The sequence below is a fragment of the Grampus griseus genome (genome assembly GCF_964374135.1).
Source record: "Grampus griseus genome assembly, chromosome: 19".
In the NCBI taxonomy this organism is placed as follows: domain Eukaryota; kingdom Metazoa; phylum Chordata; class Mammalia; order Artiodactyla; family Delphinidae; genus Grampus; species Grampus griseus.
This window is the reverse complement of record NC_139013.1, coordinates 12,106,782-12,131,147: the sequence shown is the minus strand read 5'-3', so window position 1 is coordinate 12,131,147 and position 24,366 is coordinate 12,106,782. Positions and strand designations below refer to the sequence as shown.

General features: G+C 59.0%; 1 protein-coding gene across 3 annotated transcripts; it reads left to right on the top strand.

Annotated features, from left to right (window-relative positions):
• Positions 1-1,107: 1,107 nt before the first annotated feature.
• Positions 1,108-23,520, top strand: LTBP4 (latent transforming growth factor beta binding protein 4; the record flags this gene model as incomplete). 3 transcript variants are annotated; one of them, XM_082676073.1, is made up of 30 exons in its annotated part: positions 1,108-1,357; positions 4,715-4,906; positions 5,068-5,315; positions 5,392-5,494; positions 5,859-5,933; positions 6,023-6,145; positions 6,713-6,877; positions 7,710-7,859; positions 7,958-8,089; positions 8,695-8,826; positions 8,911-9,036; positions 9,806-9,931; positions 10,535-10,672; positions 11,150-11,275; positions 11,364-11,483; positions 12,220-12,348; positions 12,571-12,696; positions 12,988-13,110; positions 13,324-13,455; positions 14,497-14,628; positions 14,708-14,833; positions 16,208-16,354; positions 17,647-17,910; positions 18,200-18,271; positions 18,550-18,678; positions 18,886-19,032; positions 19,999-20,151; positions 21,127-21,507; positions 21,903-22,055; positions 23,124-23,520. In XM_082676073.1, 30 exons carry the CDS (start codon positions 1,108-1,110, stop codon positions 23,276-23,278), a joined length of 4,575 nt encoding a protein of 1,524 aa, XP_082532199.1. In that variant the 3' UTR covers positions 23,279-23,520. The 3 variants fall into 3 exon arrangements, with proteins under 3 accessions (XP_082532199.1, XP_082532198.1, XP_082532200.1); XM_082676072.1 differs by having other exon boundaries at positions 10,430-10,672; XM_082676074.1 differs by lacking the exon at positions 14,708-14,833 and having other exon boundaries at positions 10,430-10,672.
• Between the last annotated feature and the right edge of the window lie 846 nt (positions 23,521-24,366).

The following is a 24,366-nucleotide window of genomic DNA, read 5'->3' as shown; positions in this document are numbered from 1 at the left end:
CCGCCCCCAATTGTAGCTCAGCACCCCTCCACAGGACGCAGCCCCCTCTAGGGACCCCGGCGTCCGGCAGCGAGAGGTGAGTCCGGGACAGGACCAGACGCTGGCCAGAGGCGCTGACCCGCGGGGGTGGGGCCGGGAAACCAAGCGTCCGGGCTCCCCACTGCCGGCCGAAGAGGGGGCGCTCTCCCGGCAGAGAAAGCGGCCGAACTTGCCCAGACAACAAAAGCGATTGTGCGGGTTGGCGCCTGCCTGGTTACCGAATGCCCAAAACTGCGGGGCGGCTAGGGGCCAAAGGCCTCCCACTACTTTCCCGACCGTCCTCCTGCCTTCCCGCTCTGGCTCTCGGCCCCGGGGCTAGCACACCCCCTAGTCTCAACCACCCTCAGAAGTCCCCCTCCTGCTGTGGCCTTCAGCCCAGATGTGTCCCCTCCTCCCTAAAGTCTTCCAGATGTGGGCCTCCGGCCAGATGTGAAGACCCCCGCCCACAGTTTCAATCCACCGTTTCCCCTAATCCATTCTGACTTCTACCAGGTGTGAGGGTCCTGGTTAGATGTGACTGCGTCCTCGAATGTGCCCCTCCAGCGTTCTGCCCACCATCTAAACCCCCAATTCCTTCATGTGCCCAGGTGCACCGACCCTTCTCTCCCCCAGCTGTGCCACCTGGCTGCCCAGATGTGCCATGACAGCCGCCTACCCAGATGAAGCTCCTTTCTCTGTGACTAAGAGAGACAGCCTTTAGCCTCCTCCCCAAATGCGGCCCCCACTACTCTTTCCTCTTTATGGATTCAGCCCTGTCTGGGGGGGGGAAACGGACCCGCCCCCACCTGTTCCCTTCCCCGTCGCTCCCCTGCGGGCCCCATTCACTTGTTGGTGCGAGGCGGGGGCAGAGGGGGCGCCCCCCTCCCCCCTGCGAGTCTAGCGCCCAGCCTGCGCGCCTCTGGCTGCGCGCCCGGCCCCACGCGCCCCCGCGCGGCCGCCGGGGAGGGAGTGGTGGGGAGGGGGGGGCCTGAGCGGGGGCGCGGCCGCCCTCCCCCGCGGGCGGGCGGGCGCGGCCGGGCCCCTCGGGCGGGCTGGGGCGGCGGCGCGGCGGAGCGCGGCGCTGCAGCCATGGCGGGCGGCGCGCGGCTGCTCTGGGTGTCGCTATTGGTGCTGCTGGCGCTGCTCCGGCCGCAGCCCGGGCTGGGTCGGCCCCGAGAGCGCCTCCGCGTGCGCTTCACCCCGGCCGTGTGCGGCCTGAGCTGCGTCCATGGGCCCACCGGCCCCCGCTGCACCCCGACCTGCGCGCCCCGCAACGCCACCAGCGTGGACAGCGGCGCGCCCGGCGGGGCGGCCCCGGGGGGCCCCGGCTTCCGCGCCTGTGAGTGCGGGGTGGTGGTCCCGAGGGAGGGCTTCCCCGGGTGGAGGAGGATTCCCGGGGATGGGGGAGACAGTCCCCAGGGCGCGGGAGTCCAGATTCCTTATGCAGTAGTGCCGGGGAATCCCTGGCTTATTTAAGGAAGAGAGCCTCAAATTCCTGGCTTTTGGGGTTGGGTCCTGAGGGTCTTGATTTCGCAAGCAATGAGGGTTCTCAGGGACCTGTGATGTCCCGTATGAGGGGATTGGGGGCTGACTGCTGTGCCTTTGAGTCAAAGTGGGGAATACCAGAATTGAGGGGCTTGGGGTCTTGGGGGAAAGGGGTCCGAATTCTGTGACTGTGAGTAAGGGGTCCCCAGAGTCCAAGGGAGAAATCCAGGGCCATGGGGGGGTTTCCACTTTCTGCTTCTTTGGGTGGGACGGATTAGGAAAGTCTAGGATGGGAGTGCCTGTGAGGAGGGGGATTGGGGTGTGGAAAGTTGATCCTGAGAGCTGAGAGGGAAAGAGTTCGTAGAAGGAGGGTCTCTGCAGGACCCTGAGTTGCAAGGGTCGCACGTGGAAGAGCAATCCAGGCAGGAGGCCTAGTGGAAAAGGCGCCCCCTGGGGGCAGAGGGGACAGAAGGAGTGTGCGCACCAGGCTCCCCTAGAGATGGAGAGCCCTTGGTGGGGGGGGGCACCTGTTGGCCCCAGGGTATGGTGGTGGGTGGGCTCTCAGGGTCTGGGCCTACCTGCCCCCAGCCCCAGAGGCCCTCTGGAGTGGGGAGTGGGGGCCCCTGGCGCCGGAGAACTCGCCCAGCCTGGCTCCCAGCCAACCCAGCCCTGGCCGGCGTGAGCTCATCTCCCGCCTGAGCCCCCACCCGCTGCCACTCCCTCTCTCCTCCCCTTCTTCCCTCCTTCCTTCACTCCCTCCCGGCCCAGCCTCAACGGGCCTGTGCCAGGAGCCTTGCCCAGGCGGGTGCCAAGCCCCTGGAGGCACAAGGAGGGGTCTGTGAAGGGGGCTGACCTTGGGAGGACCTGGATGTCCTCAGCCCCTCATCCCTCCAAGGGTGTGGGACATGGAGTTGCCTGTGCCCGTCTAGCGGCCCGCCCTGGGTGTGGAGGCCCTCAGGGTGCTGGGGGGGGGGCCTACATTCAGGATGAGAGAAGACAGACAAGTGTCTTTGGAGGTTAGGCAACGCCCCCAGACTTAACTGGATTACCACCCGCAACGCCCCAACAGAGACCCTTCCTATTTTGGAATCTTGATTCCTAGTTAAGCCTCTCCTAGCCCTGCCACTTAATTAAGGACCCCTATTAGAGCACCCTGGAGTCCTGGCCTGACTCCTCTAACTAGGGGAGCCCAGAGTCTCTGCCCTCACGCCCTAAGCCCCTCTGCACCGCTATCAACAGACTCCGGAGACCAGCCCCTCCAGTGAAATTCCCTCACATTCTTCTGATGTAATCTCCCCAGACTGTGCCCCTCACCAGAGAACTCTAGTTTTGTCCCTCAGCTATTCCTCCCCACATCCAGGGGAAACCCCGGATTACAGATTCTATACAGTGATAACTCTGCTCCCTAGTCGAATTCTCTTCCCACAAAAGGTTCCTATTTCCTTCTATTTCCAAGTGATCCCCTATTCCTGTCTATCCAAGTCCTTCCCTTCCAGCTGACTCCCTCCCCAGGAACTTCTGATCCGTCTGTCTTCAGAGAAACCCAGAGTTGGTCTTGATCAGTGATCCTCCCAAGAGGACTACAGATACTGTGTTTCCCCCAAGCAGCCATTAATCAAAAAGACTTGGGTACCTAATCCCTTAGCTGAGAGGGGAGGGGGCATTCCACAGTATCTTACAGTCTTCCCAGACAATTGAGACTCTCTTGGGCTGGGGACTCCCAAGAATCCCACTTCTCCATCTAAACTTTGTTCTCAGCACCCTCAAATTGGCCATTCCCTAGAAGACACTAGAGTCCTGTTTTTAGGTAACTCTCCCCAAAAGGACTTAAGGGATTCCTTCTGTTGAAGGGTGCCACCGTTTCCTCTGGGATAGGCTCCCTTTCTGTTCCAGAAACCTCCAGTGGTCTTTGAACCCCCGAGTGCTGCCTTCTAACTGATCTCCTCCCAGGAGTGCAGTCTCTTTACCCTTATAAATTGAGGGGGCTCCCTCTATGCTTTCCTGTCTCCAGTGTGTGGCTCAGAATCCCAGACACGCCTTCCTGGACGGCCCCGGCCGCCTGCCCCCTTCCTGCCCTCCGCACAGCTGTCTCCAGCTGTTCTCGGCAGCCCCTGGGGAGAAAGGGAGGGGGTGCCCTCGCAAGATACGTCCGGCCTTCTTTGGTTCAGCGGGCCCGGGGCTCCCCAAGGGTCTGGAATGAGGAGCCGCCGCCCTGCCCCCGCCGCACCCCTCTTTGTTTACCCCGCCGCACAGCTGGTAGTGCCCCGCCCAGAGGTGGCCTGAGGCCCAGCGAGGGCGCGCCTAGGGGAGAGCAGGCGCGTTCCCGCTGGCCCCCGCCCCGGGGCTACTGGAGGCGGGAAGTCAGAGCTAGAACTGGAGAGCCGGAGCCAAGGGGAGGTGGGAGGAGACAAAGCGCGGGGGGCGGGGGGTGGCTAGGACGTCCAGATAGCCGGGAGGTGGGGTGAGAGGAGCGTGAGCGAGTGAGCCAGGGCAAATTAACTTGAGGAAAGGAAGGTGGGTGGGGCTAAAGGCAGCAGGTTAGACGCCTTGATAGGCGGGGTTTACAATCCCTCGAGTAGAAGAAGGTGATGTGGGCAGGGTGCGTAGAAGGGGAGGGGGGGGAACCGCACAGCCTGTGGGCGGAGCTTGAACGTAGTGGATTCTGCCGGACGGGGTGTGAGCGTGCCTAGAATGGTAAGGAGACGGAGTTGCGAGCAAGGGGTAGTGCCAGGGAGTGGCAAAATGTGGGTTTGCTCAATGGAAGTGACCAGCGCTGGGTCTGAGGGGCTGAACAGTAAAAGATGGGCGGTGCTAAATGCGAAGGCACGAGCTAGAGTGGGCGGGGCTGAGCCTACGGGCGGGTACAACGCTGTCTGGGCGGGGCTGGTACGCCGTGGACTCGGCCAGAAAGTGGGACTCGAGGGGGAGGGCGGGGTGAAATGAAAGTGAAAAAGGAGCTGGAGGGCGTGGCGAGTGGACCCAGTGGGCGGAGCTATACCTTCAAGGGCTGTACGACTGGACCCAGCCTACGCAAGTGGCCAGGGTTAAGGGGGAGATGACTCAAGACAGCTCATGGCGGAACGACTTTGAACTGAGTGATACCTTTGAGCGTGTAGTTACAACGTTAGGGACTGAGCTCGTTTGAGTGCGCTAGTCCCAGGGGCGATGCAAGGAGGGTTGCCGGCCCTGAGTGTCCTCGCTCTCCCCCTAGTCCTGTGTCCCTTGATCTGTCACAACGGAGGTGTGTGCGTGAAGCCTGACCGCTGCCTCTGTCCCCCGGACTTCGCTGGCAAGTTCTGCCAGTTGCACTCATCGGGCGCCCGACCCCCGGCCCCGGCCATGCCAGGCTTCACCCGCTCTGTGTACACCATGCCACTGGCCAACCACCGTGACGATGAGCATGGTGAGGAAAGTGCGGCCGGAGTCCCCTCCGCCCCCTCTGTCCACCACTTTGCCGTTCCTTTGACTCCCATCTTTCCTACCTTCTCTTAAGTACCCTTCTCCAGCGCGCCCTTTCCCCCATTCCTACTCCCACTTTGCCCCCCACCCCGTGCCTCTCTCCAGGCGTGGCGTCTATGGTGAGTGTCCACGTGGAGCACCCGCAGGAGGCGTCGGTGGTGGTGCACCAGGTGGAGCGTGTGTCCGGCCCTTGGGAGGAGTCGGACGCCGAGGCAGTGGCGCGGGCGGAGGCGGCGGCTCGGGCGGAGGCGGCAGCGCCCTACACGGTGCTGGCACAGAGCGCGCCGCGCGAGGACGGCTACTCGGACGCCTCGGGCTTCGGTTACTGCTTTCGGGAGCTGCGCGGAGGCGAAGTGAGAGGAGGCCGGTGGGGAGGGGCCCGGAGCGTGCCACCGCGCGGGGGCGCGCTCACCCTACACTTCCCCACAGTGTGCGTCCCCGCTGCCCGGGCTCCGGACGCAGGAAGTCTGCTGCAGAGGGGCCGGCTTGGCCTGGGGCGTTCACGACTGTCAGTCGTGCTCGGAGCTCCTGGGTAAGCCCCAGGATGTCCCCGAGGTGCTCGGAGCTGGGGAGGAGTGAGAACCCCGCTGCTTCCTGTTCTCTGCCCATAGATATACCCTTACACAAATTCTAGCCATGCCTACCCGTTGTGGGGATCATTTCCAGTCTAGACCTACCCATACCGTCTGGGACCACCCACCCCACTTTCTGACTTTGGCTACCCTGTTCTCACTCGGCCTTTGTGCCACAGGCCTACTCACGCAGATCGCCAACCTAAGGCTGACCTTGCACTCAAACCACACTCAACACCTTTTAGTTCCTCCCACCCCATTTTCGTCCCCGCCCACCCCATCTCGCTCCGCGCGCCCCGGCCCAACCCTCTCCTCTCTCTACAGGTAACTCCGACCAAGTGGGCGTCCCAGATGGACCGTGTCCAACTGGCTTTGAAAGGGTTAATGGGTCCTGCGAAGGTGAGCTGGGGCAGGCGTGGGAGGAGCTTGGGACGGGGCTGGCTGGGAGCTTGCCCCTGACGCCACTGGAACCACCCCTTCCCTCGCAGATGTGGATGAGTGCGAGACTGGCGGGCGCTGCCAGCACGGGGAGTGTGCGAACACGCATGGCGGATACACCTGCGTGTGCCCCGACGGCTTTCTGCTTGACTCGTCCCGCAGCAGCTGCATCTGTGAGTCACTGGGGCCTGAAGCTGGTCCCATGTCCAGCCTACCCTCATGCCAGAGGGTATGCCAGAGGGTATCCCTGGGTCTATCCCAGATCCCTGGGTCTAATTCCCTTAGACCACACTCCCCCCAGATGCTCCCAGACCCCAGGTTCACCCAGTCACTCCTAGATCCCCCTCAGAACGTCTCATCTCAGACTCTCATTCACCCTCAGACTCCCTGAACCTTCTTCAGCTCCTCTAAGAACCCCTCAAACCTTTTGGATTAGGATCCCCAGACTTTCATCAGCTCCTCTCAAGCCCCCAAATTTCCTCCTCTCTCTCTCGACCACCAGACCTTCTTCAGGTCCTGAGATGCTTCCCAGATTCTCTCACTCACCCCTCAGACTCTCCTCAAGCCCCAAATCATTTTCAGACCTCCCAGACCCCTCAGCTCTTCCTCAGACTCAGAGCTTTCCCAAAGGCCCCTCACACCCACCGAACCCTCCCTGGGACCATTCCTCTACCTCCCAGATCCCCTAGTCCCACTACACTCCCAACCCCGCCCTGAAGAATTTCCTCCCCCACCCCCAGCCCAACACGTGATCTCAGAGGCCAAGGGGCCCTGCTTCCGCGTGCTCCGCGACGGCGGCTGCTCGCTGCCCATTCTACGCAACATCACCAAACAGATCTGCTGCTGCAGCCGCGTAGGCAAAGCCTGGGGCCGGGGTTGCCAGCTCTGCCCACCCTTTGGCTCAGGTGAGCGCCTCCTGCCCGCCTTTCTCTAGACTTGACATAAACAGCCCCCATTCTAGGCTCCGCCCCCAGCGCCTCCAACCGGGTTGGGCCCTAGCCTTGGCCGCGCACCCGGCATCTGAGACAGCCTATCTTCAGACTGGACGTCACCCTGGCTTGCACATGACCTTGAAGTTAGGCTGTGTCTGCCGAGCGTCACCCCCAGCCTCGACCTCCCCTAGCCCTTGAGATAGGCTGCCTACCCAACCTTGTTCCCAGGCTCTGGCCACCTCCCCAGCTTCTGAGACACTGCCTTCAACCTAGGTTCCGCCTTGGGCCCCGCCCCAGACACGCCCCTCCCGGAGACACCTCCCAGGCAATCTTGCTTCTTCATAAAACCAGACCCCACAATGGACCTGACTGTTTCCTGGCCTTCAACCTCCCTGTAGACACCAAACCAGACCCTGCCCTCAACTCCGGTCCCTGCCATCATCCCAAAGAGGGAAAAGCATCCTTGGTCCCACCTTTAGCCTCTGAGATGTCCCATTCTTTGGCCACTGGGGCCTGAAGCTGCTCCCATGTCCACCCTACCCTCATGCCAGAACATCCCTGGGTCTAATTCCCTTAGACTACACTCCCCCCAGATGCTCTCAGACCCCAGGTCCCCCCAGTCATCTTAGACCCCATTTCAGCATACAACGCAAACCCCTAACACACTCCCAGGCTAAGCCCTACCCACGGTCAAGGCCAGACCCTAGGCGCTCCCCTTTTCTCTCTCCTTCACCCCCCTTCCCTCTCATTCCCCCCTACTCTCTTGCCCTCTCTCTGCCCATCTTCTTCCCTTTCCTGTGTCCAGAGGGTTTTCGGGAGATCTGCCCAGCTGGCCCTGGCTACCATTACTCGGCCTCTGACCTCCGCTACAACACCAGACCCCTGGGCCAGGAACCACCCCGAGTGTCCCTCAGCCAGCCCCGTGCCCCATCCTCCACCTCCCGGCCACGCACAGGTGAGCTGGTTTCTGGAGGAGGGAGTGTTGTCTCCAAGGGGAGATGAGTGGGGACACCCAAACCCAGGTCTCCACTGTTGACAGCCCTTCTTTACCAGGCTTTCTGCCCACTCACCGCCCAGAACCCCGGCCTGAGTCACGGCTAGAACCGAGGCCAGAGCCCCGTCCGGGCCCTGAGCTCCCCCTGCCCAGCATCCCTGCCTGGACTGGTCCGGAGATCCCTGAATCAGGTGCGGTAGAGGGAATCAGCGGCATTGATGGCGGTATTACAGGCAGGAGGTCGGGGTGGGGGTGGGGGGCTCCAAAGTGAAGATTCTACAGTAGAACAGATAAGGATGTGACAGCCAGAGGAGTTAAGGAATGGGTGGGGAAAGATAAAGGTTTGAAGGGTGGGGTGGTGGTTACATCAGGAGCTGGAGTCAGGCAAGCCTGGGTGCAAGTTCTCTGTCAATTGGGAAGGTCAATTTAACCTCCCTGAGGCTCAGTTTCTTCAGCAAGCTGCCTCTGAAGTATCTGGCACATAGTAAGTGCTCAGTTAACGTGAGACAAATAATTATTTTTCACGGAGGACACTAAGAACATATCTCAGGCAGAAGACTGGGGAGCAAGTTATTAAAAAATGAAGACTTTGGAGTGGCATTATGGGAGGATTCAGGCAGAGGATCTGATGAGAATGTCCCATGATAAAGGAGAGCGACATCAGAGGGGGAAGACTGGGCTTGAGGAGGGACATCCGGGAGGATGTTTTAGGCAGAGGATCTGAGGGAATTGTACTGGGATGAAAGGGACAGAAGATTGATAGATGGGGGAACCCTGGCTCACTGGACCCCCGCAGGTCCCTCTGCAGGCGAGTGTCAACGTAATCCCCAGGTCTGCGGCCCGGGACGCTGCATTCCCCGGCCCAGTGGCTACACCTGCGCGTGCGACTCCGGTTTCCGGCTCAGCCCGCAGGGCATGCGCTGCATTGGTGAGCCAGGCCGAGGGGGAGGACGGAGGCGGGGCGGGCGGCTCTACCCTGTCACCTCCTGACCAGAAACCTCCGTACCCTCAGACGTGGACGAATGTCGCCGCATTCCCACGCCTTGTGCTCCCGGGCGCTGCGAAAACACGCCAGGCAGCTTCCGTTGCGTGTGCGGGCCGGGCTTCCGAGCTGGCCCGCGGGGTGCGGAGTGTCTGGGTGAGAAATCCAGGCCCCGCCCCAGCTGGGGTCTCGCTCCAGCTCTCCCTCTGGAGCAGTTCCCGCCCTCGCACTCTTCCCCACGCCCCTTCAGCCCAACTACTGCCTTGGCCTGGCCCCTGGCCCCTGGCCCCGTCTCCAAACCAGCTCCTGCTCTCACTTCGGCCCTACCACTGCCTCTTTCCGGCCCAGCCGGCCCTTCCCGTCGGGGCCAGTCCCTGCCGTACTACTGTCCCGCCCCTCTCCTTGACTGGGTCCCGGCTCCGCCCCTCCCTTGGCCCCGCCCCTTCATTATTCCAGACTAGCTCCTGCCCTCTCCAAGGCCCCTCCCCTGTCCCACAACTGCTGCAACCTATCTACTCACCATGACTCCTGATTTTCCACCCTGCCACACCAGTGCCCCGTCCCCGAACCACCCCTTCCCTCGCTCCTGCCTTCCCTTTGTTCGGTCCCCAAAGCTGTTCTTCCCGCCCTTGCCCTCCCCAGGCCCTGCCGTCCCCAAATTGCCCCCCTCACGGTCCTCCTCTCTGCCTCTGCCCAAGCTGGGTCCCCAACTCTTGTCCTGTCCTCCCCGCTGAAGCTCCGCCTCAGCCTTAAACCGAGCCCCTCCGAGCCCCTCTACCGCCCCTGGCTCCTGCCTCGGCCTGGCCGTGGCCGAAGCTTGACTCCGCCCCTGCCTTCGCCGCCTCCCCGCCTCCCCAGGCCTTCTGGGGGAGGCGAGGAGGCGGAGTGTCTGTCTCAGTCCCAGCCACGCGGTTTGTGCCTGCAGACGTGGACGAGTGCCACCGTGTGCCGCCACCCTGTGACCGTGGGCGCTGCGAGAACACGCCAGGCAGCTTCCTGTGCGTGTGCCCCGCTGGGTACCAGGCTGCGCCCCACGGAGCCAGCTGCCAGGGTGAGGGATTGGGCATGTAGGGGGAAGGGTAGAGCGGCAGTGGTGAGGGATGGAGACACCGAGCAATGAGGCAGAGGGAGGCTCATTGATGGGAGAAAGAGGCCAGGCTCTGAGAACCAGACATGCAGCCTGTTGGGGATGGAGAGGCCAAGTGTTGGAAAACAGAAAGGCTGAGTCATGGAGGATGGAGAAGCAGAGGGATGGGGGATGAAGATGTCATTAATGGGGGAAGGGGTAGAGTTATGGAGGACAGAGTTTAAGGAGGCCCACTGATACGGACTAGAAAGACAGAGTTCTAGGAAGCAGACAAGCAGCTTAACAGGGACTGAGGAAGTAGAGGGATGGAGGATAGAGTTAGCATGATGACGGATAAGGTGGCAGAATGATGGAGGGTGGAAGGTCAGAGCGATGGAGGTCAGGGAGGTAGAATAGAGCATGGGGAGGGGGCGGGCAGAAGGGGCCTAGAGGAGGTATGATCTGGCCCCTTGCTCTGAGCAGATGTGGATGAATGCATCCAGAGCCCAGGCCTGTGCGGCCGAGGGCTCTGTGAGAACCTGCCCGGCTCTTTCCACTGTGTGTGCCCGGCTGGCTTCCGGGGCTCAGCGTGTGAAGAGGATGTGGATGAGTGTGCCCAGGAGCCACCACCCTGTGGGCCAGGCCGTTGTGACAACACAGCAGGCTCCTTTCACTGTGCCTGCCCTGCTGGCTTCCGCTCCCATGGGCCGGGGGCCCCCTGCCAAGGTGAGGGCGCTGAGCCCAAAGCCACTTCACCTCCATCTGCTGTAGGGACTGGAGACAGGTTTGGGAGACAGAGAGGCAGAGTGATGAGGCTCAGTGAAGGAGGACAGGGACAGAGGCCTGGGGGTGTTGAGGGGCTGGGGAGGGGCTGGCTCCAGCATCTTCTCCCCTTTCTCCACATATGAGGGTGCTCTCCATTCCTCCTTGTTTTTTGGATGATACCCTCGTGCTTGTGGGAACCCTGAGGCAGGGACAACTCTGAGTCAGGGAAGGCAACACGCAGGAGGTGGTGCCTTAGCCGCATCCTGGCAGCTGGAGAGACCATTAATGGGGCAACAATAAAAGGGTCTGTCCTTCTGGGAGGAGGGAGCAGCCTGAACAAAGTCCAGGACGCTTCCTCCAGGGTAGAATGTTGGGGTGGGTGGTGATGGCAATGGGTCCAGGCCCCTTCCTCAGCCCCACTGGTCTCCTGTGCCCCAGATGTGGATGAGTGTGCCCGTAGCCCCCCGCCCTGCACCTATGGCCGGTGTGAGAACACAGAAGGCAGCTTCCAGTGCGTCTGCCCCACGGGCTTCCAACCCAGTGCTACCGGCTCTGAGTGCGAGGGTGAGGCCGGGGAGGGAGGGAGGAGTGTGGATGGGTGAGGGGGGCGTTGGGCCACTCCTCCAAAGCCACCCTCTCCTCTGCTCCCCAGATGTGGATGAGTGTGAGAAGCACCTGGCATGTCCTGGGCAGGAGTGTGTGAACTCACCTGGCTCCTTCCAGTGCAGGGCCTGTCCTGCTGGTCACCACCTGCACCATGGCCGATGTACTGGTGAGATCAGGCCCTGGGTGTGACCTTGAACCTGCATCATGCCTCCTGACCCAGATCATGACCCCTGACCTGGCCTACAACCTTCTAACCTGGATCTCAATCCCCTTACCTGGACCACAACCCCCAGAGCCTGACTGCAATTCTTGACCTAGACTATGAACCCCTGATCAGACTGCAGTTCCTGATTTGGGGACCACGACCCTTGGCCCTGAGTGTGACTTCTGACTCTGTGACCAGTGAACCCTCAACTTGACTGTGACATTTGACCTAAACATAACTACTGACCGCAACCCTGACTGCAGCCCGGGACTCTGTGTGATGCTTGATCCTGCCTCTTTCACTGCCCCCGCCCCTTCTCAGAGCACCTGCCGTGGGGCCTGATTGTGTTCAAGATCCTTGACCCTGACCCCTGACTAGAGACTCTGGCCCCTGACTCACCAGAATGCCATCTAATTATCCTATTTATAATACCTGACCCCCTTACCCTAATTAATGTCTGACCCCTGTCTCAGTCCAGAGTCCCTTCACCTGACCCCAGGATCCTGGCACAGGGAGTTCCCAGAAACCCAGACTCAAGGACCCCCAACCCGTCTCCCCTACCCACTTCTGCCATGGAGCCTTCACCTCATATCCAACCCCAAACACTTCCCATCACCTTCTTCAGACCCCTCTCCCCCAAGGGGATCCATCAGTGTGTTCCTAGACAGAACCCCTTCTGAAATCCCCATTCCCACAGATGTGGATGAATGCCGTTCGGGCGCCTCCTGCGGCCCCCATGGCCACTGCACTAACACTGAAGGCTCCTTCCGCTGCACCTGCGCGCCAGGCTACCGGGCACCACCTGGTCGGCCCGGGCCCTGCGCAGGTGGGCTTGGCGGGGAAAAGGTTGGACAGCCTGGGAGCGGGACTTGGCTTCCTTGGGTAAAGCCTGGTGGGGAGGTGGGAGCTGGACTAAGGGACTGCAGGTGGAATTTAGAAACCGGCCATCGGGGTGTGGCTTGGGGGACAGGGTTGCTCCTTTGTAGGCGGGGCTTGGGTCTCGGGGGCGGGTCTGGTAACCCCGCAGCCCTATCTCTGGGTACCCTAGACGTGAACGAGTGCCTGGAGGGCGACTTTTGCTTCCCCAACGGCGAGTGCCTCAACACCGACGGCTCCTTTGCCTGTACTTGTGCTCCCGGTTACCGGCCCGGACCTCGCGGAGCCTCTTGCCTCGGTCCGTACCCAGGCTGGGCCTGGATCGGGAAAGGGTGGGGAAAGGGAGGGGCGGACTTGGGGGACAAAAGGGGAAAGGGCGGAGTCTGGATAAGTTGGGCAGTGAATGGAAAGGATGGAGCCAAACCCGTCGGAGAGGTGGGGCTTGCAGGAAAGGGAGGAGCCTAAGGCAGGTGGGGAAGGCGTTAAGGTCTTGGAGCTGGAGGGGCGGGGAAAGGGCGGTGGAGGGGCGTGGCTTGGAATGTTAAGCAAAGAAGGAGATTCGCCTGCGGTTTCCGACACTGTCCCGCAGACGTGGACGAATGCAGCGAGGAGGACCTCTGCCAGAGCGGCATCTGTACCAACACCGACGGCTCTTTCGAGTGCGTCTGTCCTCCAGGACACCGCGCTGGCCCAGACCTCGCCTCCTGCCTCGGTGAGAGGCCTCGCCTCTGCCTGGTCCCTCTCCCCTCTGCCTCCTGGTCTCCCCCATTTGTCTCCCCCCTCTGCCTCTCCTCTGCTGCTTTCTCCCTTCCCCTTTCCTGCGACTCTCGCCTCCCTCTTCTGACTCTCCCCTCCTTGACTCCTCCACCTTTTTTCCTTTGCCTCCCTGCCTCTCCCATCTGACTGCCCTGCCTCCCCTCCTCAGACGTGGACGAATGTCGGGAGCGGGGCCCGGCCTTGTGCGGGTCCCAGCGTTGTGAGAATTCCCCCGGCTCCTACCGCTGTGTCCGCGACTGCGACCCTGGCTACCACGCAGGCCCTGAGGGCACCTGTGACGGTGAGACCACTGCCCCACCCCCACGAAGAGTGGCAGAAGCCGGCTCCAAGCCTCACGGATTTGGGGGGAGGGGAGGGAAAGGGCTCCCAACCATTGTACTTAACTCTCTCCTAATCGTGGTGGCAACAAGCCACCAGCGTGTCTTTATATTTTTTTGTAGAGGGGAGGCAGGAGGATAGGGGAAGACACTCCTGTCAGGAAACAGGCCAAGCCTCGCTTCCAGAAGCAGCCCAGATTTGGGGACGGGGGGGGGGGATGGTGTGTGGGGGTCAGCATTTTGTGGAACAGATGAAATAACTGCGGACTGCCTTGGGCTCTTGGGTTGCCAGACCCCCGATTCGTGGAAACCTAGTTTCATGGGACCTCATTCATTAATTCCACAAGAATTCATTAAGCACCTCCTGTGTGCAACACTGGCAGTAGAACAGGCAATGAGTAAAACAGAATCCCTGTCCTCGTGGAGTTGACGTTCTAGGGGGAGAGACAGACAAGAAATGAACTCGATTCGTTCAGCACACAATTTGGGGACACCTACTGTGTATCAGGCACTGTTCTACACCCTGGGGATACAATGAGGAGCAAGACAGGCACAATCCCTGCCGACGTGGAGTTTGCATTCTAGGGAGGTGACAGTCAGCATACCAATAGCTACATGGATATAAGGAGTTTAAGAAGGAAAGTAAAGCAGGATAAATGGACAGAGATGACAGGGCAGTAGGGGTAGGGGTGCTAGGAGGGCTTGACCTAGACCCTTGAGTGAGCAAGGGAGGGAGCCATGCAGATAGCTGAGGGAAGAGTGTTCCTGACAGAGGGAACAGCAAGTGCAAAGGCCCTGAGGCGGGACCATGTTTAGGCTATTTGGAGAATAGTAACGAGGCCTTAAGAGGTATCAATGCTTGTTGATTTTTAGAAGCTCAGACTCCTAGAATACCAGATTCAGAGACTTCTCAGTCATGGGAACTGGAAGCAGCACCAGGAACCTGTGAATCCAGGCCTGTGACTCCCCTCTCCTTCCCCCATCCCCTCCCTACTCTTTTGCAGACGTGGATGAGTGCCAGGAATATGGCCCAGGGATTTGTGGAGCCCAGCGCTGTGAGAATACCCCTGGCTCCTACCGCTGCACACCGGCCTGTGACCCTGGCTACCAGCCCACGCCAGGGGGCGGATGCCAGGGTGGGTGTCCCTGGGGCAATGGGTGAGATGTGGAGGGGATAGAAGGTCCAGCAATGGCCTGACTGTCTGGTGGTTGCAGATGTGGACGAATGCCGGAACCGGTCCTTCTGCGGGGACCATGCCATGTGCCAGAACCTGCCTGGCTCCTTCCAGTGCCTCTGTGACCAGGGCTACGAGGGGGCGCGGGACGGGCGTCACTGCGTGGGTACGGGGCTCCAGGGGGTGGGCGGGGCCAGAGGGTGGGGAAGAGGTTGTCAGGCCCTGCTTCTCTCCATAGATCTGAATGCATGTAAACTTTAGGGGTATGGAATTTAGACCTTGGAATATAAGATCATCTTCATGTCACTCAGGAGCCCCTATTTATCCAGATTTTATTTGGGGCGTGCTTTAAAAATGCATGCATAAAGTAGTCAAAGCGCACTATGTTTTTTTTTTTTGGCCACACTGCGCGGCGTATGGGATCTTAGTTCCCGACCAGGGATCAAACCCGCGTCCCCTGCGGTGGAAGCGCAGAGTCTTAACCGCTGGACTGCCGGGGAAGTTCCAAAACTGCACTAATCTTAAGTGTACATAAACATCCTTTATTTTTTCCCCAACATTTTACGAGGAATCTTTTTTTTTTTTTTTTTTTGCTGTGCCCCGCAACTTGTGGGATCTTAGTTCCCGACCAGGGACTGAACCCGGGCCACGGCAGTGAAAGCACTGTGGAAATCCCACCGACCGCCAGGGAAATCCCAAGGAAATTTTCTAAACATACAGAAAGTTAAAAGCCCTGTAGAATGAAACATCAGCATACCCATGATCTATATTCTATTCTTATCACTTGGTTATGCTTGTTTCCTCACACATCTTTCCATGAATCCACAACATTTTTTGGATAGAATTTTAAAATTAAATGGCAAACTTCGATATACTTCCCCCTAAATTCTTCTGTGCATAATGCATGTCATTAACCAGAGTTCAATTTGCGTTTACAGATATTTTTATTTGAGGTTCAATTTACATACAGTGCAATGCATGAGTCTTAATTATACGTTCACTTAGTTTTGACAAATGCAAACACAACAGGCTTCATTTGTTTAAAGGGCATTAAACTGAAGTCCTGGGAAATATCTGAACTTGAGGCATACGTGGATCCAGGAACTGTAACAAGGCTAGCTGTTCTCCCAGCTCTGCTATCCTCTAATGCATTTATTTCCAGGCAGAGTCTCTTTTCACAATGACAAAAGCGGCCCTAGCACCTCTGGTTGACATCCTTAGCTTGACATCCCTGGCTACAGAGGGAGGCTCTTTCTCCATATTTCTAGAACGAGTCCCAGGACTGGCTTTGATTGGCCCAGCTTGGTCACTGCCTGTCTCTGAATCAGAGAAATGCAGCAATCTTCTTGGCCTGCTCAAAACATAGGTTGGAGGAGCAGAGGGCTCCCAAGGGAAATTCAGGGTTTGTCACCAAAAGATAAGCAGATGATGGGATCTGGGCCATTAAATACTCATACTCAAAGCCCAGACTTTTAGACTTATGGAATTCCAGAAGTTTACAACCATTGACTCCCTCTTCCCTGTTGTCTCCTGTTCACAGATGTGAATGAATGTGAAACGCTGCAGGGTGTGTGTGGAGCTGCCCTGTGTGAGAATGTGGAAGGCTCCTTCCTCTGTGTCTGCCCCAACAGCCCTGAGGAGTTTGACCCCATGACTGGGCGCTGTGTTCCCCCTCGGACGTCTGCTGGTGAGACTGAGATCAATGTCTACTTAACTGACGGCTGCCGGCCCCGCAGAAGAATAATGGGATCTAACCATTCCTGATGTGGACAGCTGCCGTCAGTTAGATGCTGTTGTTTTAAACAACAAAAGCCTTCAGAACACATGAGTTAACCTGGGTGTGGGACTCAGTGTCAGGAGAAGTAGATCCTGGTTCTGACTTTACCAGATTCCTTCATTCAACAGACGTTCACTGAGTTTAGGCCCTTTTCTGGGCCCTGAGGACACAGTAGTGACCAGGAGAGACCACCCTGTCTTCCAGGGCCTCCCAATCCAGTGGGGGCAGATAGCAATATAACCTGATGGTAACAACCCAGAGGAATCAGGACTGGGATGGACGAGGCACAGGCCAGAGCAAACAAGCCTATGATGGGAAAGGCTAGGGCGTGGTGGGAATCCAGAGGAGGTGCCTCCCCAGCCTTGAAGGAGAGTTAGGGAGGGCTTCCTGTAGGAGGGGATGTCTGAACTGAGAGTAGTAGGATGAGTAGAAAGAAGCCAAGCGAAGTGGATGAGGGAGGGCATTCTGGGCAGAGGATACAGCAAGGGCAAAGGCCTGGCAAGGCAAGAGAGGACTTGACATGTTTGAGGGACTGCAATAAGTTCAGGGTGACATGCTCTACAGAGCAAGGGAAGGGGTGGGGAGAAGCGAGCCTGCAGAAGGGGTCAGGCGCCAGGCCACACTGACTTATTACCGCGGTCAGGAGGTTGGACTCTTCTTGAGGGCACTCTGGCACCGTGGAAAGGTTTTGAGCGGGAGAGGGGTATGACCAGATTTTGGAACTTCCTCTGGCTGCCATGTGAAGGTGGATTGGAGTGGGGCTGGGACCTGAGCAGAGAGGACAGGGCTGGACCAAGGCGAGGGCTATGGGAGGGGAGGAGAGGGCCGGTGGGAGAGGGGCTCAAGAGGCCAAAGTGGATGGGCTGTGGGGCTGCCTGGGTCAGGGAGAGGTGTCCAGGCCTAGGTCTAGATTTGGGTATGAAGATTCTGAGACCAGATTGGGACACGTTGGATGTGAGGCCCCAGGGAGGCCTCCGGGAGGCCAGGGAAATCCCCTCTTCTCCTACCTGAACTGGATGATGGGCTGGACGCTTGGGAGAGTGAGATGGGGAGGCAAGAGGTACAGAAATAAGAGGAGGTGAGAATGGGAGAGAGATGATGACAGATGCTGAGAGGTGTGGAGTCGGTTCTGCCACATGGGGGCCTCAGTTTCTCCATCCATAACATAGGGGCTGGAGGCTCAGCCCACACTGTCTCCTCAGGCACGTTCCCGGGCCCGCAGCCCCACGTACCCGCCAGCCCCAGTCTGCCAGCCAGGCTCCCACCACCCCCGTCCCGCCGGCCCAGCCCACCTAGGCAGGGCCCTGTGGGCAGCGGGCGCCGGGAGTGCTACTTCGACACGGCGGCTCCGGATGCATGTGACAACATCCTGGCTCGGAACGTGACGTGGCAGGAGTGCTGCTGCACTGTGGGTGAGGGCTGGGGCAGCGGCTGCCGCATCCAGCAGTGCCCAAGCACCGAGACAGGTGGGCATGGGCCGCTGGGTGGACACAGGGCGGAGGTTTGGGTAGCAATAGGTGGACGTGGGACTGGGACAAAGGGACACATTTGGACAAGGGACTGAGGTGCTGGTATTGCACGGGCAAGAGTGAGCTGCCAGCCAGGTGGGCGCGAGTCTGAGAGGTGGATACAAACAGGCACAGGGGCTGTAGACTTGGGCAGTGAAGGGTGGGCACTGAGGCAAGTGGGCACAGGCAGGCCCAAGGCGGGGGCTGGGGCACGGGTGTCTGGGCTCAGCCTTGTCTCTGTGTGCAGCTGAATACCAGTCATTGTGCCCCCACGGCCGGGGCTACCTGGCGCCCAGCGGAGACCCGAGCCTTCGGAGAGGTAAGGCCCGCCCACCCTCAGCCCCCAGGCCCAGCTCTGTCTCACCCTATCTCGGTTTTCTTTATCTCTGTCTCTCCCCCTCCCACCATTATCTTCTGTATCTCTCCCTCTGGGTCTCTCTTGCCATCTCTGTCTTTCTCTTCCCTGATCATGCCCCGCAGCTTCCCCCCCGCCCCCCCCCCCGCCATCCAGCCTACCCCACATCCTGGCCTTCCTCCCCCTCTCCCCACCCCCGTCTCTCTTGATGGGGGGTGTGCCTCTGACCATCCTTCCCGCAGACGTGGACGAGTGCCAGCTCTTCCGAGACCAGGTGTGCAAGAGTGGCGTGTGCGTGAACACGGCCCCAGGCTACTCATGTTATTGCAGCAATGGCTACTACTATCACGCCCAGCGCCTGGAGTGCATCGGTAGGAACCCCACCTCCACCGGCACTCACACCCTCGCCTGGGACTCTCCCCAATCCTTGGCCACTCCAGCTCCTCTCTGGAATGTGGCCACCACCAGCAGGAAGTCCCTCCTGGAGTCTAGACTCCATCTATCCCGCCGTCAATGCACCGGGGAAATGGGAAAGGGGAGAGGGCTGCTTCTTGATCACTTCCTCCATGCCTCCCTAGATAACGACGAATGCGCAGACGAGGAGCCAGCCTGTGAGGGCGGCCGCTGCGTCAATACCATAGGCTCTTATCATTGCACGTGCGAGCCCCCACTTGTGCTGGACGGCTCGGGGCGCCGCTGCGTCTCCAACGAGAGCCAGAGCCTCGGTAACCCCTCCCCCGCCCCGCCCCGCCGGTTAGCCCCGCCCCGGTCTCGCCCAAGCAGTCCAGCCCCTCATTACCCCAGCTCAGCCTCCCGCCCTCACCCGGGCCACGCCCCTTCACGCCCCATTTAGCTTCTGGTCTCGGTGTTTGACTCTCTGAACAAGAGGCCAGCGGGCCTGGTTAAAGGCGAAGGTTGTAGAGGAGCCTCCCTGCCACTTACTGGCCCTGTGTACACGTGCACGTTCCTTATCGCCTCTTGGACCCCAGCTTCCTTTCTGCACATTGGGTGGGTGGATTGGCAATAGCCCCTACTTTATAGGGGGCTCTGAGGAATTTTATTTTTAAGAACAGAATGGGACCTGGTCTTACTAAGTGCTAAAAGTGTGCTTTCTATTATTTCCCTGTGGGTCTCTGTCTCTTTGCACCCCTCTGTGGGTTTCAGTCTTTAGGCCTTTCTCTGAATTTCTGACACTCTCTGCCTCTGTCTTTGCTTTTAGGTCTGTTTCTCTCTGCATCTTTGCTTTCCCGTGTTTCTTTGAGTCTCTGACTCTTTCGATGTGTTTGTGTTTATTTCTTTGGGTCCTCTCTCTCTTTTTGCCCACTGACCCAAAGTCTCTTCTCCTCCCAATTCCTTTTCCTACAACGTCCTCCCACATCCTGAGACTTTATTCAACAATGCTCAGAGAGGGAAAGCAACTGCCCTGGGGTCACAGAGCCCTGCAGCGGCCAGTCTTGGATAGCATCCTCCTCTCAGACCCTATCGCCCTCCTATACGATAGCCTTGTGCCAGACCGAGCCCCGTACTCATCTGGAGCTACCTCAGAGGACTTCTGGGAGTCAGATCACAGCTGCTGAGACGGATGTGGTGACAGGCAGAGGATGGCTGGGCTGCTCCAGTAGGGAGGAGATCGAGCATTTGGGAGGGCTTGAGTGTCTTCCCGCCGTGATGCATGCTGTCTCTGCCCTCAGACGACAATCTGGGAGTGTGCTGGCAGGAAGTGGGGGCTGACCTCGTGTGCAGTCGCCCTCGGCTGGATCGCCAGGCCACCTACACAGAGTGCTGCTGCCTCTACGGCGAGGCCTGGGGCATGGACTGTGCCCTCTGCCCAGCACAGGACTCAGGTACTGCCACCTGCCTGGGCCACACTCCGAGACTCTGCCCCTCAGGCTCCATCCAAATCCAGGTCCTCAGACTCCTAGTCGTAGACCCCAAGGTCTCCCAAAACTTGGTCCCTCAGACCCCTATGTCCCAGTGCTTTCCTAAATCTTAGACCCCAAGTCATAACCCAAAGACCTCCAAGCCTCAACCACAGAAACCCCATGGCCTGACTCAGCAGGTCTCATAGTTCCAGTCCCAAAAGCCCAAAAGGTCCTAAGGTCTGATCTCTCAGACCTTCAACTCCTGGCCTCTAGAAGCCCAAGACAGCCCATGAGACCCCTCCCCCAAATCCTGGACCTTTAGACCTCCAATACCAGTTGCTCAGATCCTGCCATCCTGGCTCACAGACTCTGGTCATAGCTCGCAAACCTCCAAGTCCCAGTGGCTTGGATACCCACATCCAGGTGCCTAAGAAGCCAACACACAGCTCCAGAGATCTCCATGTCTTGGCTCTAAAAAGCCCTGAGTCTCCCAATTCTCAGCCCTTGGGAAACCAGTGCCAATCCTAGGCCCTTGCTCCTCTGACTTCCAGGTCCCATGCTTCAGATCCCCTCCCATGCATCCTGACCCGTCAGGCCCCTGGTACTTCCCAGTCCTGGTCCCTAAAACACCTCCATCCCATTTTTGTAGGCCCCTAGCCCCAGGTCTCATGGGCCCCCAAATTCCAGCACGTGGACCCTGATTTCTAGCTGCAGTCCTCAGTACTCCTGATCCCAGTGCCTTGGAATCCCCGTCTCAGTCCTCAGACCTTCAATCCTGGCTCCAGAACCCCTGACCCCAAGCCTGCAATCCCAGTCTCCTCCTTTGAAGCCCCTCTAATGCCTCAGCCCACGGCCCTCCCCACCCTCTCCTTCAGGCTTCTCTTCCCCGAGGGGGGACGTGAATGATGGGTGCCGAGGAAGCAAGGGCTGATTGTTAGGCTTGGCTCCTGTTCGCAGATGACTTTGAGGCCCTGTGCAATGTGCTGCGCCCCCCCTCATATGGACCCCCGCGGCCAGGTGGCTTTGGACTCCCCTACGAGTATGGCCCAGACCTAGGTTCACCTTACCAGGGCCTTCCGTACGGGCCTGAGTTGTACCTGCCACCCGTCCTACCCTATGACCCCTACCCACCGCCACCTGGGCCCTTCGCGCGCCGGGAGGCCCCCTACGGGACGCCACCCTTCGACATGCCCGACTTCGAGGACGATGGTGGCCCCTACGGTGAATCCGAGGCTCCTGCAGCTGCCGGCCCGGGCTCCCGCTGGCGCTATCGGTCCCGCGACACCCGTGGCTCCGTCCCAGAGCCTGAGGAGTCGCCTGAAGGTGGAAGCTATGCTGGTGAGTACTGCGGCCCGAGTGATGGGACAAAGATGAGAAGCCAGGTGTGCAGAGAGGTGGAGATGGGGAAGGGAGGAAAGGAGGGGGAGGAGGAGAGACAGAGACAGAAATGAAGAGAAGCCGCGGGAGAGACAGGCTCAGAGAGATGGGAAAACGGAGATATTGTCGGAGAGAGCGACAGACAGCAGGGATGAAGAGGCACAGAGACATCCCTGTAGACCTACCTAGAAAGCGATGAGGACAGAAGGAAAGCTAGAGGGAGCAGAGTGACGTAAACATCCTGGCCTCACAGCGCCCCCCAGAGTCCTGGAGCGGGATGGGCAGTTTTAGAAGGGAACCCACCGAACCTGGGGCGCGGCCCCACCCGAACCCTGGAGTCCCCGCACTCTCCGCAGGCGCCCAGGCTGGGCCCTACGAAGGGCTGGAGGCGGAGGAGTGCGGGATCCTGGACGGCTGCGCCCACGGCCGATGTGTGCGTGTCCCCGAGGGCTTCACCTGCGACTGCTTCGACGGCTACCGCCTGGACATGACCCGCATGGCCTGCGTCGGTGAGGGGTGGGCCGGGGCCAGCATGGAGGTGGGGTACAAGAGAGGGTGGAAGCCTTTACTAGGGGTGGGTAATCAGGGATGTCAAGGAGACCGGCTAGCCCCGGTGGCGAGCAGAAAGTAATTTTTGCTCAGGGATGGGGCTTGCCTGAAGGACAGGTCAGGCTGGGAGGAAAGTGGAGCTCGACCACAGCACTGGGGCTGAGCGTGAAGCAGGATGGAAGGATAGGATCCTGCAGGCGTGATTTCTAAGAACTCCCAGGGCTACCTTGGGCAGTTTGCTTCACCTCTTTGAAGAGCTTTCAGTCTTCCCATCGAATAGGAATTACGTCTGCCTAGTTCAGACAGTAGTAAAGCAGAGTGGTTACAATCAGGGGCTCTGGGGGAGCTGGACAGACCTCAGGCTCAGTCCAGCAGCTTGCTGTGTGACCCCGGACAGGTCACCGTCCCTCGCTCAGTTTTTCTTACCTGAAAAACGAGTATAGTCGTAGAACCCATTTCACAGAGTCGTGAACATCGATTTACAATGACAGTGAGGCCTATGTGTAAAGCTCAGAGAAGAGAACTGAGTTCCTCAAAGTCTCACAGCCAAGAAATGGCAGGGGGCTGGGCACTCGGGGTCTTTGTGAGCTGGTCTGCGAACCCCCTGGGAAGAGTGTGGGCTTTTAGTGTGACATGGGGTAAGGGGCTTCCTCACGCTAGGCCTCAGTTTGCACAGTACCTACCTCACAGGGTTATTGGGAGGATAAAGTTAATACATGTAATATACTTAAAACAGTGTCCGGCACAGAGTAAGTGCTTATTGTTGTTGATATCATCATTAGTATTGTTTTTCTAACAAAAACATAGTGTCCTAGGGGCTACCACACTCATCTCACAGAACACAAAGCTGAGGCACAGAGAGGTTAAGTTACCTGCCCAGGCTCACACAGCCAACAGGTGGTAGCGGCTGGATTCCACTCCAACAGGAGTATCCACACCCCTCTGCACCAGGAGCCTCAGGGGCCAGGGACGTGGGCTCCTGGGTCCCCAGCTCTGAACAGCGCTCCTGGTATGCCCCCCCTCCTCAGACATCAACGAGTGTGACGAGGCCGAGGCGGCCGCCCAGCTCTGCGTCAACGCGCGCTGCGTCAACACGGATGGCTCGTTCCGCTGCATCTGCCGCCCAGGATTCGCACCCTCGCACGAGCCGCACCACTGCACGCCCGCCAGGCCCCGGGCCTGAGTCCCAGCAGCCCTGGACCGCCCACTCCGCGCCTGCGCACGCGGAGTCCTTGCTGCACACACCGTCCCTCCTGCTTTCGCGCATGCGCACAGGGATGCTGGACCCGGAGGAGAGGATGGTAGATGGGACAGACAGGGAGGAAGAGTACCCTTCCTACAGACGCCGCGGACCCGGGCTTAGCCCATGGTCCCCTTCATATTCCCGCTCCTTTTTATAAAAATGTTCAATTAAAAAACACCTATTTTGTATCTTCTGTCTCTGTCTTCCTAATGTTTCTCAAACTTTGGCTCTAGAGTTTGTTCTTTGAGCTACTAAATTACATCCTCTCGCCGTCCCTACTTCTTCATTCCCGTGCCTCTGTCACTTGGTCTATCTCTGCCTCCCTTGGTCTTTGCTCTTCTCCTATGTCTGTTTGTCTCTGTCTTCTGTCTCTTGCCTTTCTGCTTGTTTTCTCTGCCTAATTCTCCGTGTCTTTGTCTTTTGGTCTCTGTTGCTGTGTCTTTCTCTTTCCCTATCTCCCTGTTTCATTCTCTCTCTGATCTCGAGAGAGGTCTTACCTCTGGATTTTTAATACTCATGACCCTCTCAGTAGATCCTGTCTGTAGCCCCCACTTCCCCCTGTATGAGGCCCCAGGAAGGGGTGGTTTGGGGTAGCCTCAGCCCCTGCTCAGGGCGCTCCCTCTTTGCTCAGGGAACCCCAGATTTCCTGTTTCCCAAAGAAGTTTATTTATTTATCAGTGTTAATTAATTTATTTATTTGGTTGCATCGGGTCTTAGTTGAGGCAGGCGGGCTCCTTAATTGCAGCTCGCTGGCTCCTTGGTTGTGGCATGCAAACTCTTAGCTGCAGCATGCATGTGGGATCTAGTTCGCTGACCAGGGATCGAACCTGGACCCCCTGCATTGGGAGCACCCAGTCTTAACCACTGCGCCACCAGGGAATCCCCCCAAAGAAGTTTAGAGCTTGTCTGGTACAAGTGGGCCATGGGGAGGAGGTGGGAGCAGTAGTCACTGGAGGGGCGCATCTAAACCTGGGCCTCCAGCTGGGATTTGGCTGTGGCAGAGCAGGGAGTGGCAGTCCTGGTGGGGG